The sequence below is a fragment of the Pelodiscus sinensis genome, chromosome 1 (genome assembly GCF_052426305.1).
Source record: "Pelodiscus sinensis isolate ZL-2025 chromosome 1, ASM5242630v1, whole genome shotgun sequence".
Classification (NCBI taxonomy): domain Eukaryota; kingdom Metazoa; phylum Chordata; order Testudines; family Trionychidae; genus Pelodiscus; species Pelodiscus sinensis.
In genome coordinates this window covers 98,388,067-98,402,320 of record NC_143052.1, presented here as the reverse complement: position 1 = coordinate 98,402,320, position 14,254 = coordinate 98,388,067, and the positions used below count along the sequence as shown (strand labels likewise).

Genomic DNA, 14,254 nt, shown 5'->3' with positions numbered 1-14,254 from the left:
ACTGGTGCTTCTAATGTAACACTTGTTTTTCTGAATTTCAGGAATGGAACATTGCAAAACTCTCTATTGAATATGATTCTGAGCCATTTGGAAAGGAGAGGGATGCAGCAATTAAGAAACTGGCTAGTGAAGCTGGAGTGGAGGTCATTGTACGAATTTCACATACATTATATGACTTAGACAAGTAAGTTATTACTGTCTGAAGTTTAACATGTAGTAATGTGTGTGGATTTTATGCAATATTCAGTCCTTGTTTTGCCGCAAAACCACAGTGCACAGTTTGCAGTCTTTACTGTATGCTTAATCAGTTTTTATTCCTGCTTCTTCCACCCCCTAGTTAAATAACAACCTCTTATTTCAATGCGAAGTAGAGTTTTGAACTCTAAAATTGGCTGAGAGCCAAAATATCAGTCCCTTTTAATAAACTGTGCCATAATTGGTCTATAAAAATGGCCATATACTTTCTTTGTGGGAATATGATGCATATATGCCTATAATTCACTTTAAATAGGATTTATTGTGGAGTTGTAAGATTTTGTATGTAGTTCAGTATATACCAATTTGAACAGTTGCATTCTATCATTCCATACCATCAGGGTGATAAAGAACTTGGTATGAATAAAGGTCAAGATTGATACCATTGCTTCAGTTATTGCTGTTTTCAGCATGCAAATATGTCAAGAAGTTTTAAAGTTTGTTTCTAGTGCGCTAGTTCTCAATTGAACGTTTTTCAGACATTCCCTTTCTATCATGTGTACCTAGAAAGTTATTTGGAGATTGTTTGAAATCACCATATTGCCTTGGTGTTTACGTTTTTCTACAAATTAATGGTTTTAGTGGATTAATACTAGCCCCATCTTATCTCTCTGTATATAAAAGCTTTTCCTGCCGGGCGACAGAATGACATCATCATGCTGTCTGGCCACAAAAGCTGCCAGAGGGAGGGGGGGAAGGTTGGTGAATATAGTGAGCAGCGGGCGCAGCCCCCTAGTACGTACATAATTGACAACATATAAAGTATTGGTCCCATTGAAATTTTGATTTATTAATTCTGTTGTGGTGTCCAGTCTTATATTAGCTAAATTAAGAGAACTTTATTTCAAATCTCTCCAGTATCATCTGTCACTTCTATTTTTGTTTCATTGTTTGGAATGCAGGGGTTGATCTTTCCTCAATACTAGGAAGAAACCCCAAATGAACAAAGTAGTTAAACAAAAAATACTACTCCCTATGCACAACACAGGTTTACCATTCATTGCCATAATATACAGATTTGTTGTTTAAATTCTGCTTCATTGCTTTTTGGAGTTCAAGTTGTATCTGAAGCATATCAAATTACTCTTTAGCAGCATTCCCTCTAATTTTTGTATGTTCATGTTCAGAATTAATATTATGTGCACCAATATGGAGATGATGATGTGTGCCCCACATCTATGGGGATGCGGGCTTTAGGGTGGAGCCTGGGGAAGGAGGCATTTGGGATTTAGTAAGGGGCTTCAGGCTGGAGCCAAGGTGTTTGGACTGTGGGAGCAAACTTAGGTCAGGAGGTCGAAGTGCAGGGTCTGGACAGGAGAGAGAGTTCAGGGTTGGGGTGTGAGGTCTAGGAGGGAGTTAGATTGGTGGAGGGGGGCTCTGGGCTGGGGCAGTGGTTTAGGGTGGAGGGGGCCTATCTGGGGCAGCTCCTGTGTGGTGGCAATAGGAGGTTTTGTGTTGCTGGCACTCACCTATAGCTGCCACATTAGTCATGATTCCTAGCCTGTGGGATTTGCAAGGACAGAGCTTCCTAGTGCTCATGATAATGTGGTTCCAGCTGGTGGGGGAGTGTGGGAGAGGAAGGAATGTTGCGCGTGGAGCCCCCCTCTTACCCCTACCAACCTCTCCTCCTGCCGGGAAGGGCTGGTCCAGAACACAGAGGCTTTAAGGACTGCAGCCCCTAAAGCCCGTTCCTTAATTGGGGCCAGAGGAGCACTCCTGTTCCCCAGCTATGGCAGTTCTCTGGGGCCTCTCCCCGATGGTGGTAGCTTCCTGCACAGCAACCCTGAGCCCCTGTGTGGGGCTTACTATACACCTGTGCAATCCCACAGTTTAGAGGGAACCTTACTCTTGTGGGAGAAGTGAAGTATAGAAGAGAGGTGAAGGGTGTGCATGCACATGTAAATGGCTGCCATTAAAATCATTATATGTTCATCTTTTGCCTAATTGATGTTACCATAGTTTTCCATTGGAATACTGCCATAGTATTTCCTTCCAAATCACAGTTGTAATGCTTTAAATTGGTGGTTTGTATGTATGTATGTCTCTGCAATAATTTTATTTTTACTGCTGTCTGTAACCTGTTTGAGGGTGTATATGTTATGGTTTACCTTATTTTTTTTATTTATTATTCATTTACTGCTGAGAGAGGTTTTCAACTTAGAAAGCAAAAGTAATAAATTTGTGTAATTAATGGAATGATATAATTAAGATTTAACTGTCTGGCTTAGTGTGGGTATACAAAAACAGAATTCAAACTGCAGGTCAGAACAGATTTTCTATATTCATCTGTGTATACGTATATACATTTCTAATGTGCAATTATATGAAATGCATGCATTTGGTTTTTTTTTTTAAACACAGGATTATAGAATTAAATGGAGGACAGCCACCTCTTACCTATAAAAGATTTCAGACGTTAATCAGTAGAATGGAACCACTGGAGATGCCAGTGGAAACCATCACTGCAGAAGTAATGGAAAAGTGTACTACTCCAGTTTCTGATGATCATGATGAGAAATATGGTGTTCCATCATTAGAAGAATTGGGTATGTTATAAGACTTATATTCATGCATTTCCTGATATAACACACATTTTGAAGTATTACTTCCAAAATGTCCTACAGCAAAGGTGGAAAAGCCTAACCAAGTGACTTGAAGATTTCCCAGACTTTTTGTAATAACAGACTACACTCCGAGCACATTTGTTTTGAACCATTGTACTTAGCTCTTCTTTTGCAGTGAATGCTTCCCTGTATTTGTGCTCCATACAAAACCAGTGCTAAAACTCTGTTTCTCCAAAGCTGAAAAGACATTATTATAAAGTAAACAAAGTTAAATAATAATAGAGTCATGGATTTAGTCTTCAGTCACTTATGTTAAACACAAGCAGAAGTGATTTTGACTCCAGGCTGTCCCCACAGGTGTCTGGAAAAATCTTGTCAGATCTCCACTGCTCTGTCTTGTCTAGTTCAATTCCAATAGCCCAATTACAGAAAGTTACATGTATTTGACCAATTTATCATAAAATTAAACATGAACAACTTTGCACATGAATTTTAAAATATTGTTTACAGTAATAATCTAATTATTATTGTCACTGTAATCTTGCAAATGCCAGTGCACATATGAAAACCTTTCAGGTCAAACCATAAGCATGATGAATCAAAGGGATACTGACAAATTGAACTTTTTGACAGTCACCATCAGTTACTCTGTGAACACCCTTAAAATATATCCAGACACCTATAAACCATTTAAAAACATTTTATAAGGATTTTTCTGCTCTTTCAACAAATGTTTTTGATCTGTGGGGGAAAAGTTACTAGTGTCTTTTTACAGTAATCTTGAGTGTAACTTGTCACTCTAGCAAGTACAGAATTCTCAGACACACTTTCATGTTAACTTCATCCCTTTCAAAAATTGCAATTTTAAGGCCCAATGCAATAAAACTCTTAAACATCTACTTCAGTGACACTACTGTACTGATTAGAGTCTGTGTTGTGCAGCATATCATACTGACTTCTCCTTGTGATGGTGGAGCATGTCCACATTAATAGGTCTTGCAGTGCCACAGAGCAATGCATTGTGGTAGCTATTTCAGAATGCAACTGGCTGCAGGGTGTTTTGGGAAGAGCTTGCAATGTCATATGGAGCAGTCAGCATCACATGATGCAAGTTTCCAAATCCCATTGCTTCATGGTCATCCTGCTATATATCGTAGGGATGTTAGTGTATAGTCATTTAAATGATTAACCAATACTCCTAGGTTTATTGGTTAATCCAAATGAATACACGCGCACACACACTACCTTGCTGCCTCTGTATAAGATTACCTTCATTGGACATAGAGAATATAAAGACTCATCTATGTACATTTTGGTTCTAAATTTAAAATTTGTCAAAACAAGTTGTTAACATTTTGGCTGTCCTTAATTTTTTGTTATACAGTCCTCATATTCTAATGGAAAATTATGTCTCATTAAAAATCTCTGTAGTTCTTATATCCCAAACATTACAGAATTGAGACCACAGAAATGAATAGTGTGGAAGGATGTTTTTAATTGACTGCATCAAAGGAAATGTAAAAAGGAATTTAAGATCTGTCTATCCTTGCCTTTTATAATAGAACATAAACATTGTATTTAAGCTTGTTGCAGGCAAATGGCTTTTTAATGTGGCTTGGTAGGACTTGTCCATTTGGCAAACTTTGCTTCAAAAGCTGCATTCTACTATCTAGTGATGTATCATGGTTTGAGAACAGTTATTCTTTGAGAATTGGGATAACTGCTGTTTGTTTGATACAGTATTTAAAAAAAAAATTTCTTTTACTTTGCTTATCAGGTTTTGATACAGATGGTTTGCCTTCGGCAGTGTGGCCGGGTGGAGAAACAGAAGCTCTCACACGACTGGAAAGGCATTTGGAACGAAAGGTATGTTGCATATCATTGAAACAAGCAAAAGTTTACATCTTTAAAACCATGGTTAATTATTATTACTACAAATAAGCATGTTGGGGAGGAGGGAGCAGAATTTCCAATGAACTTCAATCCAAGACCTGTATCTAGCTACAGACTGAATAGCTATTTTGTTTTTTATAATGACTTTTGGAAAAAAAATTTACACCTTCAACTTTTATAAAAATGGAACTAGAAGAAGATTTGATATCTCACTTAACTTAGAACATAAGCATTTTCTAGTGGAGATATCTTCCATATAGTGCAATGTTAGTCACAAAAATAGCTTCTTAATGAGCAGGTATGTTTCAGTTGTATATTAAACTTTATAATTTTTCACTCTGCCTGTGAATCATCTAATACATATTTTAACAATTTGATTTTTCTGAGGCTTGGGTAGCAAACTTTGAAAGACCACGAATGAATGCAAATTCTCTTCTTGCAAGTCCCACCGGGCTTAGTCCCTATCTACGATTTGGCTGTCTGTCATGTCGCCTTTTTTATTTCAAGTTAACAGACCTATACAAAAAGGTATGAACTCCACTTTGTAAGCTACTCATCTATATATTTATTTTAGAAAGTTTGTGTGTTCATGTGTCGGTCTATCCGTGAGTCTGTTTGTTCAAGAACTCCTCCTAAACAGTAAGAGTTAGGACCACCAAATTTGATATGCAGCTTCCTTTATCCTAACTTAAAGCAAGGTCAGGGTTTGGTTGTACCAGGAAAACAGGATGTGCCTGGAATTCTGTTTTCCATAACATTGAAAGGGAGGGGGCTGGTAGGAGGGATAGTTATACTGCAGAGTGACCACAAGGGAGGTGGCTGCACCAGACAGAGTGGCTAGCTGGGGCTAGGGATCTCCATATTGGTAGCCAATGGCCTACTTGTGATTGGCCCCCTGTTCCCATATGCTTTCCGCCCCCTCCCTTTCCCCCAAGCCCTTGGCCACAGTGCATACCACTGAGGAGCCCTGCCGATTAACAGACCTGGGACCCCTTGTGCCCCCCCAGGAGCCACTGGCCAGCAGCCTCTTCACCCCTACCTCCCGTAAGGAGCCCCTTTCTGTCCCCCACAAGGACCCAGTGCTGGCTGGGGCCCCCATGAGGAACTGCCATCAGAGCAGTGCCACCCTTGCCATCACGGGTGGCCCTGGCAAGACTACATCCACCCACCCATCCACCCTCCTAGCCCCTTTGCACTGAATCCTGTGTCCCACCACCTCCCCGGAGCCCCTACCCTGACTCCTGCAGCCCCACCACCTCTCCTGAGCTCTCTACATCCCAAAGCCCCTGCCTTGACTCCTGGAATTACCCCCACCCACAGCCTCCTATCCTAAGACACAAGCAATGCTGGGTAAATCTTCTAGTGTTTATGTATAATAAAAAATTGAGAGTTTTTTTTCGTGATGCCTTTCAGGTAAAGAAGAACAGTTCCCCTCCCCTCTCCCTTTATGGCCAGCTCTTGTGGCGTGAGTTTTTCTACACAGCAGCTACTAATAATCCACGCTTTGATAAAATGGAGGGAAATCCCATCTGTGTTCAGATTCCATGGGATAGGAATCCTGAGGCTTTGGCCAAGTGGGCAGAAGGCAGGACAGGATTTCCTTGGATTGATGCAATTATGACACAGCTCCGTCAGGAAGGTTGGATTCATCATTTAGCCAGACATGCTGTGGCATGCTTCTTGACTCGAGGTGACCTGTGGATTAGTTGGGAAGAAGGAATGAAGGTACAGTTTTTCATTAATGAATAAACTATGGTCAGAACATTTAAATTGTCGTTCTTGTAGGAGTGATGGCGTCTAAGTTTCAGGTGCAGAACATGCTTTTTTTAAATAGATGTCTAGTAATGGCCATTGGTGCTTAATTTTAGATAACCCAGTTTGAAAATTAGGACCAGCAATTATTAAATCCATGAGTTCTTTTAAAATCAAAATAGAATATGAAGGAATAGAGCAGCTAATTTCTTGAGGGCCTTTTCAGCCCCATATATCTATGGTAAGAATAAATAACATTCATCATTCAGCTGATAGAAATTCTTTCCCATTCATACCGTCCATCCCGCTGCCATAAAAGAAACCACCAACCTTTTCTTTTCAGGTTAGTGAAAGCAAAGTGGGAATGAAAGGGCGGGACGGGGGGTGGGAGGAGACTCAACACCTTGCTGTATCAGACCCATACATGTTGGACAACATGATTCATTAGTGATCTCAGCCCAACTAACTTGTACCAAATTATCCTAAAACTGGAGCCATGGATATTCAGAGTATAAAGATGTGTTAGTCTCATTGCTATTATTTACAGCATTCTTCAGTCTTTGATTTTGATTGTTTCAGAAAATAAAAAACAAATCTCTAAATACAGTCACAGGTTTTTTTAACTTACTACATTATAAACAGTTCCTCCTGTTCGAACTTGAAGATTAATACATTTGCTGTCTGAGTTATGTTCACTTCCTTCCTGTTTCACATGTAAACAGCACTTTTGGTTATGCAAGTAATTGCATGAAAAATCTAAAGACAGGTTGCCTTATGTGATTTATACATGTGTAAATTTGAATGTCTGTATTCCTATAATGTACAACTTCATGCATTTGATTGTTCACATTACAAATATTACTTGGCCTACCCTTGGAGTTAAGCGAAGATAACAAAGGAACATATTTGTATAGTACAAGGATCTATAAATTGTACTTCCATTTGCTAGAGAGAGAGTCTCCCACTAATTCTAGTAGGATGTTATACAATCTTAGCAAGTGTGCTTGAAGGGGAGCATCTAGTGGGGCAATTGTGTACTGACATTTTATCTCTCACCAGCACAAGTTAGTGCATTAAAGGATACTACCTCATCCACCTTGTATTTTAACTAAATATTTTCAGAAAATAGATAAGTGAACTATTTTAATAAAAAGGCATAGTTGCAGGTATTCACAATGATTTTTATAGGGTTTTTTTTTTGAGTAACTTGTTTAAGTAGCTCTTTTGTTAACTGATGCTGATTACAGAAGTCTAACAAGTAGAATTTAATGTTCTAATAGTAGATTTGGAATGATAGGAGAAAAAAACTTTTATTTTCTACTGCTGTAATAATCCCTCCCCTCCCATGCAGATTTTGCTGTGTATTAACATGTTCTGCTAGACATCAATAAAATTGTAAAGTTTAATGTGACCCAGAATTAGAATTAATATTTGTGGTTTTGTATTGTCCTGGAAAGGAAATGAGATCGTTATAGAACATCTTGATTAGGTAAACTTTTAAAGAAAAACTTGCTGAATATTTTTAATATGTGTGTTAAATAAGAATATATATATTGAATAAGACCTTTTAAAGCAGTTTCAGAAAACTTACACTATTTAATATTTTTCTTCAGGGAACAAGATTCTCTTTCTTGTTTGTTGGTTGGTTTGTTCCCCTTCAGGGAACAATTTTCACGATGTTTCTAAGCAGAAAGAACTTGTTTTATGCAAGTTAGGGCTGATCCAGGGAAAGCACTGCAAACTTAATATTCTTCAAATGTCCCAGTCTCTTGGGACTAGCACTACAGGACAGTGCCCAGACTCCCCCTGCACACCACTTCTTTGTACCCAACTGTGTTTTGAGGGTGAGAGTTTAAAGAGGTTGTGACACTGTTACCACCTCTGTTCCCTCCAGCTGCAGCAGTAAAAGAAAATGAATAATTAGTAGTCTATAGGTTAGACTCATTTTAGATTGGAGGATTTAAGGAAAAGCTTTTTTTCTGTACCGATGATCCCAGTAAGAAGAAATGCAGGTACAAGGGATGGGTGGAGTGGGTGGCATTGCTCAGAGGTCTTCCCAGCATCTGACATGCAGGTTCCATATTTTAAAATGTTTTGGGGGGAGCCATTACCCATTTTTAGCACAGTCACATCTTAAGATGGCAAAGAAAGACCAAACAGATTTCAGATGCTTTTGTTCTTGGTGGTGTGGTTAATGGAACTTCTAGTATACAAGAACTCTAAAGGATCAGAAAATAAGAATGGGGGGAAGGGCTGAATCAGCTCTGAGTAGGGATATCAGCATGTAGACAACTACCATGGTTAACCAAAACCTGGGCTTATCGGTTAATCCTGTCAACTACATGCACTTCCCCCCTAGGGAGGCAGGAGCTGGTTTGTCTCTCTTTTCCCCCCCTCCCCCCACCCCTCCCATGCTGCTTCCTCTGATTGATAGGCAGCAGCATGGAGCGTTTAGAAAACGAAGTCTTGTTTAAAATAAAGTATTCTCACACCATAACATTGATGTAATTTCCCTGCTCCATACAAAAAGGATTATTTCATCTGTCAGAGAAGATGGTTTATTTATTAATTCTGTTGGGTCTGATGGCATCCGCAACATAATGACTCTGTGTGCCGGGCTTAGAATGAGACCTCTTCAGCACTGGTTACTAAAGAATTTCAGACCAATTACAGACAGCATGCAAATATTACTCGCTATTCCAAAGAATATTTCTCTCTTGCTAAAGTTGGTGGTTGGAACAGCAGAATGCCCTTAAAGGATTTTTGGTTCAGCCTTCCTCTCTTAGTAACAACCATAGATGAGCCAAAGACAGGGTGGAAGTGCATCTTTGCTGTCTGTTTTTGAGATCTTATGAATGACAGAGAAATCCCTGTTACACATAAATGTATTGGAACTGAGGGCAATTCAGTTAGATGCCAGGGCATCTCTCTTGCAAGTGCCAAAAGGCACTATTCAAGTGGCTGTGGACAACGTGTCAGCAGTGTATTATGCAAATAGACAAGGAGGAACTTGAACATCTTAAATTTACAAAAGCAATAAAATGTTGGCATTAATGTATCCAGCATAACATATACTCAGTTTTCTGGCAAGAAGCGAGTGAATGCAGTATGATTGCAGATCGACTGAGCAGAGATTCTCTGCAGACAGATGAATGGTCTCTCAAATATGACAATTTAGGATATTTTCAGTCTTTGTGGGTTTCTGAACAGAAATCTGTTTGGAATCGGATTCAGTATGAAATGTCCTTAGTTCTTCTCAGAAGTGGGCTCAGACAGCATACCATTGACCTGTGTATTCCTTCTAAATTGGAAAAAAGGGTTTAATACAGGGGTCAGAAACCCCTGGCACATAAGCCACAAGGGCCAAGTGAGCTAACTTTTTTTTTTATTATTTTTTTTTTCCCCACTGGCACGTGGGGCAGGAGCTCAGCCCTGCCTCTCCCCTCCACGGAGCAGGGAGCTCATGCTATGGCTCCAGCCTCAGCCGCGCAGCTGCATGCTGGGCGGGAGAGGCGCGCGTCCCTGGGGCTGCCCCTGCTCAGCCGTGCGTGCAGCTCCCAGGAGCTAAGGGCTTAACTCCTTCCCCTCCCTCTCGACTACAGGCTCTGCTTCCTACTTCAGGAGGGAGTGGGGGGAGGGGTGGGGGAAGGAGTATGGCTGGTCTGCAGAGCTGGGGCTGGTTGGCCGATCACTGGGCTGCACCGCACTGCTCTGCACGGGCGGGGAAGCCCTTCCCCAGTGCCTCACTGTACCTGGTCAGACTGGAGCCAGCCCTGGGCTCTGCCAGCCCCAGAGCTTCAGGCAAATGGCTGGGCCGGGCAGGAGGGAGACTATTACCTCTGTCCCGGTGAGCTACCAGGGGGCTGAGAGTCCCAGCACTGCTGGCCTACTGGTGAGGGTGCTGGAGGCATAAGGATGTGTGGAGGTGGGGGTTGGAGAAGGATGTGGGAGCAGGATGGGAGGGGCAGGGGTTGCCCTGGGCGACATGGAGCAATGCAGGGGATCGGGCGGGGGGGGGGGGGGGGAGGAGATCATAGGGCTGAGGAAAGATGTGGGGTGGGTACAGTTTTACTTTGTAGAAGCTGTACTTTCCTTTACTCTCCACTCCTTTGGCTCCCTTCCCAACTATCTATTTGGCTGCATTCTCACCCTCTCACCTTTTCTGCGTTACTCCCCCAACTCCTTCCTGGCCCCCCTGCTGCCAAACTCCCTTCCAGATCCTGCATCCCTATCCCATTCACTGACAGCCCTGCACATTGAATCCCCCCTTTTTTGTTCCCACACCAGAGCCTATGGGGGGGTCCACAAAATCCTCTAACTCTAGAACCCCAGAAAAATAAATTTGGCCTGTGAGAAGCTCTGAACTTCAGTCCTACCAGTCCCTTCCCCTCATCCCATGGGGGCTGGAGCTCCACAGGAGTAAGGTGTTTCAGTTGGGGGCCATGTCAGTGAGGGTTGGGGATTTTTGGAGGGTTTTTTTCTCTCACTTGTGTGGTCCCCGACTAATTTTTTTTTTCTGTGGGTCAGTGATCCAAAAAAGGTTCCCACTCCTCCCATAAATAAAGAAAAAATTACATGTTTTACTTCATTTTCAATAAAGTTTGATAAACTAACATGGGAAAGTTAAAATACTTAGGCTACATCTACGCTGCAGGCTTTTTGCGCAAGAACAGCTGTTCTTGCGCAAAAACTTGCCCGGTGTCTATACTGCATGCACGTTCTTGGGCAAGTAAATTTACAGTAAAGCATCAGAAAACAGGGCTTCTTGCGGAAGAGTTATTCCTCTCCCCACGAGGAATAAGCCCTCTTGTGCAAGAAGTCTTCCACAAGAAGCCAGTGTAGACAGGCAACATGATTTTCTTGCGCAAGAAACCCCTATGGCTAAAATGGCCATCAGAGCTTTCTTGCGCAAGAGAGCATCCATACTGCCATGGTCGCTCTTGAGCCAAAGCACAGCTCTTGCGCAAAAACACATGGCAGCGTGGACGTGCCCTTGTGGAACGTGCCTTTTGTGCAAAACAGTTCTGGCACAAAAAGCCTACAGTGTAGACATAGCCCCTATCTGTTTAATAATTTAAATTAAATCATTCTCCCCAGTTGCAAAATGGCTGGGCTGTAATTGTGTAATTAACGGTGAGTTTCCATTATCAACTTAGTCTGCTGAAATGTTTGCATTGACCCAGGTGGTCTAGGGGGCACGCGGCAGAAAGAGAGCCCTTTCTCCCCTCCCAGGAAAGCAGCACAGCCCTGGGCAAGAGAATTAAATCTTGGCACACCATTTCAGAAATGTTGCTGACCCTTGGTTTAATATATACATTTTTCCCCATTTCTCCTCATTCCCATAGTAATAAAAAAGGTAAGGCAAGCCAGCCTGATTCTTATTGCTGCAGAGTAGACAAGATCATAATGGTACACTGAGGGCATGTCTAGACTACATCCCTCTTTCGAAAGAGGGATATAAATTAGATCAAAATTGCAAATGAAGCCAGGATTTGAATTTCCCATGCTTCATTTGCATAATGGTGTCTGTGTGTTCTTTCGAAAAAGTGAAACCACTGTCTAGACACGATTCTTTTGAAAAAAGGGAAAAAAACCTTTTCAACAGATCCTGTACTCCTCAAAAAATGAGGATCTTTCGAAAAAGGGTTTTGGCTTTTTTTTAAAGAACCACATCTAGATGGCGGTTTCACTTCTGTAAGCCCTTTTTCAAAAGAACGCATGGCTGCCATTATGCAAAGGAAGTGTGGGAAATTCAAATCTCAGCTTCATTTGCAATTTCAATCTGTGTAATTTATATCCCTCTTTCGAAAGAGGGATGTAGTCTAGACATAGCCAGAGAATTTGGTGGAAGGAACTGAAGGAGCAGTCCGTCTTTAACCTCTCACCCTCAGAAGGGACTCAAGTGTTAGACAGGAAAGGCCAGGGCTCTAAAAAGGGGTGCCTATTAAGTTCTGCCATACCTGATCAGCATGAGTCCAAAATGTAACTATACAGCATCCATCTTGATGCGTTTCAGTGATAAGGAATTAATTTTCTTAGATCAAAGTTGTTAAATTTTAGAAATTTTTTTAGACCAATTAATTATTAAATGTTAACTGCCCACTTTACATTGAATGATCCCTTACAAGATTTGTTACCTCATGTATAACAATCTGTTTACCTTGTATTTAGCTGTGATGCTGACTATCTTTCCCAGACCTGAAGAAGAGCTCTGTATAAACTCAAAAGCTTCTTTCACTAAGGCGTGATCAAATAAACAGTGTTACCTCATCTGCTTTTTCTCTAATTATTAAATTAACTGTTAATTGAAACATCTACCAAAAAGCTATAAAAGCATTAGTAAGTTAATGTAGCTTTTTAGTACAGTCCATATGGAGCAAATTGGGAAAGAAAATTCCACCCCGGGGAAGATAATGTGAGGCCTAGTGGATAGAGCACAGTGCAGGAATTTAGGAAACCTAGGTTCTATTCTTAGCTTTGCTACTGGCTTACCTAAGTGACTTCGAGCAAATTATTTCACCACTCTGTCTGTTTCCCATCTGTAAAATGCATTTTTGCAAAAGTATGTCCAACTTCTGTGCTGCAGAATCCACTGAAAGCCCAGAAGACTGGTATCTGCAGTGCAGAAGCCAGACATACCTCTTTTCCACCATCATACATGAATGGACTTTAAAGAAGAACTTTAAGTATTTATTGAGCATTCTTTAGATGTTACCAAGTCTGGGCAAGTATCAGAAAAGATAGGATTTCAGCATTTAAGAACACAGTTTTCTGTACTGACATTTTGATAGCTGAGCAATGCTTAGGAATGTTTGTGGAAATTTTTAACTCATTTAGAATAACTTGCCACTGTTATTTCTCAAGGTATTTGAAGAATTGCTGCTTGATGCGGATTGGAGTGTTAATGCTGGAAGCTGGATGTGGCTCTCCTGTAGTTCGTTTTTTCAGCAGTTTTTTCATTGCTACTGTCCTGTGGGTTTTGGTAGAAGAACGGATCCTAATGGGGACTACATCAGGTAATCTGACATAAATATTGTAAAGCCATCATTGAAGTTGCCTTGAGCTTTAAACAGCTGTTTAAAACTATACCTTTTGTCTTTAAAGGCGTTATTTGCCTATACTGAGAGGTTTCCCTGCAAAATACATATACGACCCTTGGAATGCCCCAGAGAGCATCCAGAAGGTTGCAAAATGTGTAATAGGAGTTAATTATCCTAAACCAATGGTAAATCATGCAGAGGCAAGCCGCCTGAATATTGAGAGGATGAAACAGATCTACCAGCAACTTTCACGGTACAGAGGATTAGGTATGACTGTAATCTACTTCATGTATTTATTTGGAAGTTTTTCTTCCCTTTGAGCTGTGATAATCCATTCTTCAGCCATGAGGCCTAGTTACCAAGTAAAGATAAGAGCAGTGTACCCCACGGTAACACTTGTATTTTCCCTCTCACCTTTTCAGCACTTTACAATGCTTCTAGTCTCCACCTGCCTAGGGAGTTAGTCCTGCAGTTTGTTTTAAATTCTTGTAATTTCTAGTGCATCAGATAAGTTTTGTATAGGTTAATTTTACTATTAGATATAACTTCTGCATGGAAAAAGTTAGTGGAAAAAGTCTTGCAACCTTAACTGTACAATCCACTGTTTACAAACACCGTGGTTTATCGTGCAAAATTAATTTTAATCCTTGGTTTACATTCTTCCATGTGCATTTGTTGACTTTTGCCTGTTTAAATAATGGCTATATTCCATTAGGTATGAAGTAACTTCTGATGTGTTTTGCACTAAAA

At 40.8% G+C, this 14,254-nt stretch overlaps 1 protein-coding gene across 2 annotated transcripts in view; it reads left to right on the top strand.

Annotated features, from left to right (window-relative positions):
• Nucleotides 1–14,254, top strand: part of CRY1 (cryptochrome circadian regulator 1) — a 61,385-nt gene that overhangs the window by 35,220 nt on the left and 11,911 nt on the right. For both annotated transcript variants that reach the window (XM_075938377.2, XM_075938376.2), the window contains exons 3-9: nucleotides 42–184; nucleotides 2,617–2,801; nucleotides 4,597–4,685; nucleotides 5,100–5,240; nucleotides 6,126–6,437; nucleotides 13,329–13,480; nucleotides 13,569–13,771. In XM_075938377.2, coding sequence (XP_075794492.1) covers nucleotides 42–184; nucleotides 2,617–2,801; nucleotides 4,597–4,685; nucleotides 5,100–5,240; nucleotides 6,126–6,437; nucleotides 13,329–13,480; nucleotides 13,569–13,771 — 1,225 coding nt within the window. The remainder of the gene's footprint in view (nucleotides 1–41; nucleotides 185–2,616; nucleotides 2,802–4,596; nucleotides 4,686–5,099; nucleotides 5,241–6,125; nucleotides 6,438–13,328; nucleotides 13,481–13,568; nucleotides 13,772–14,254) is intronic.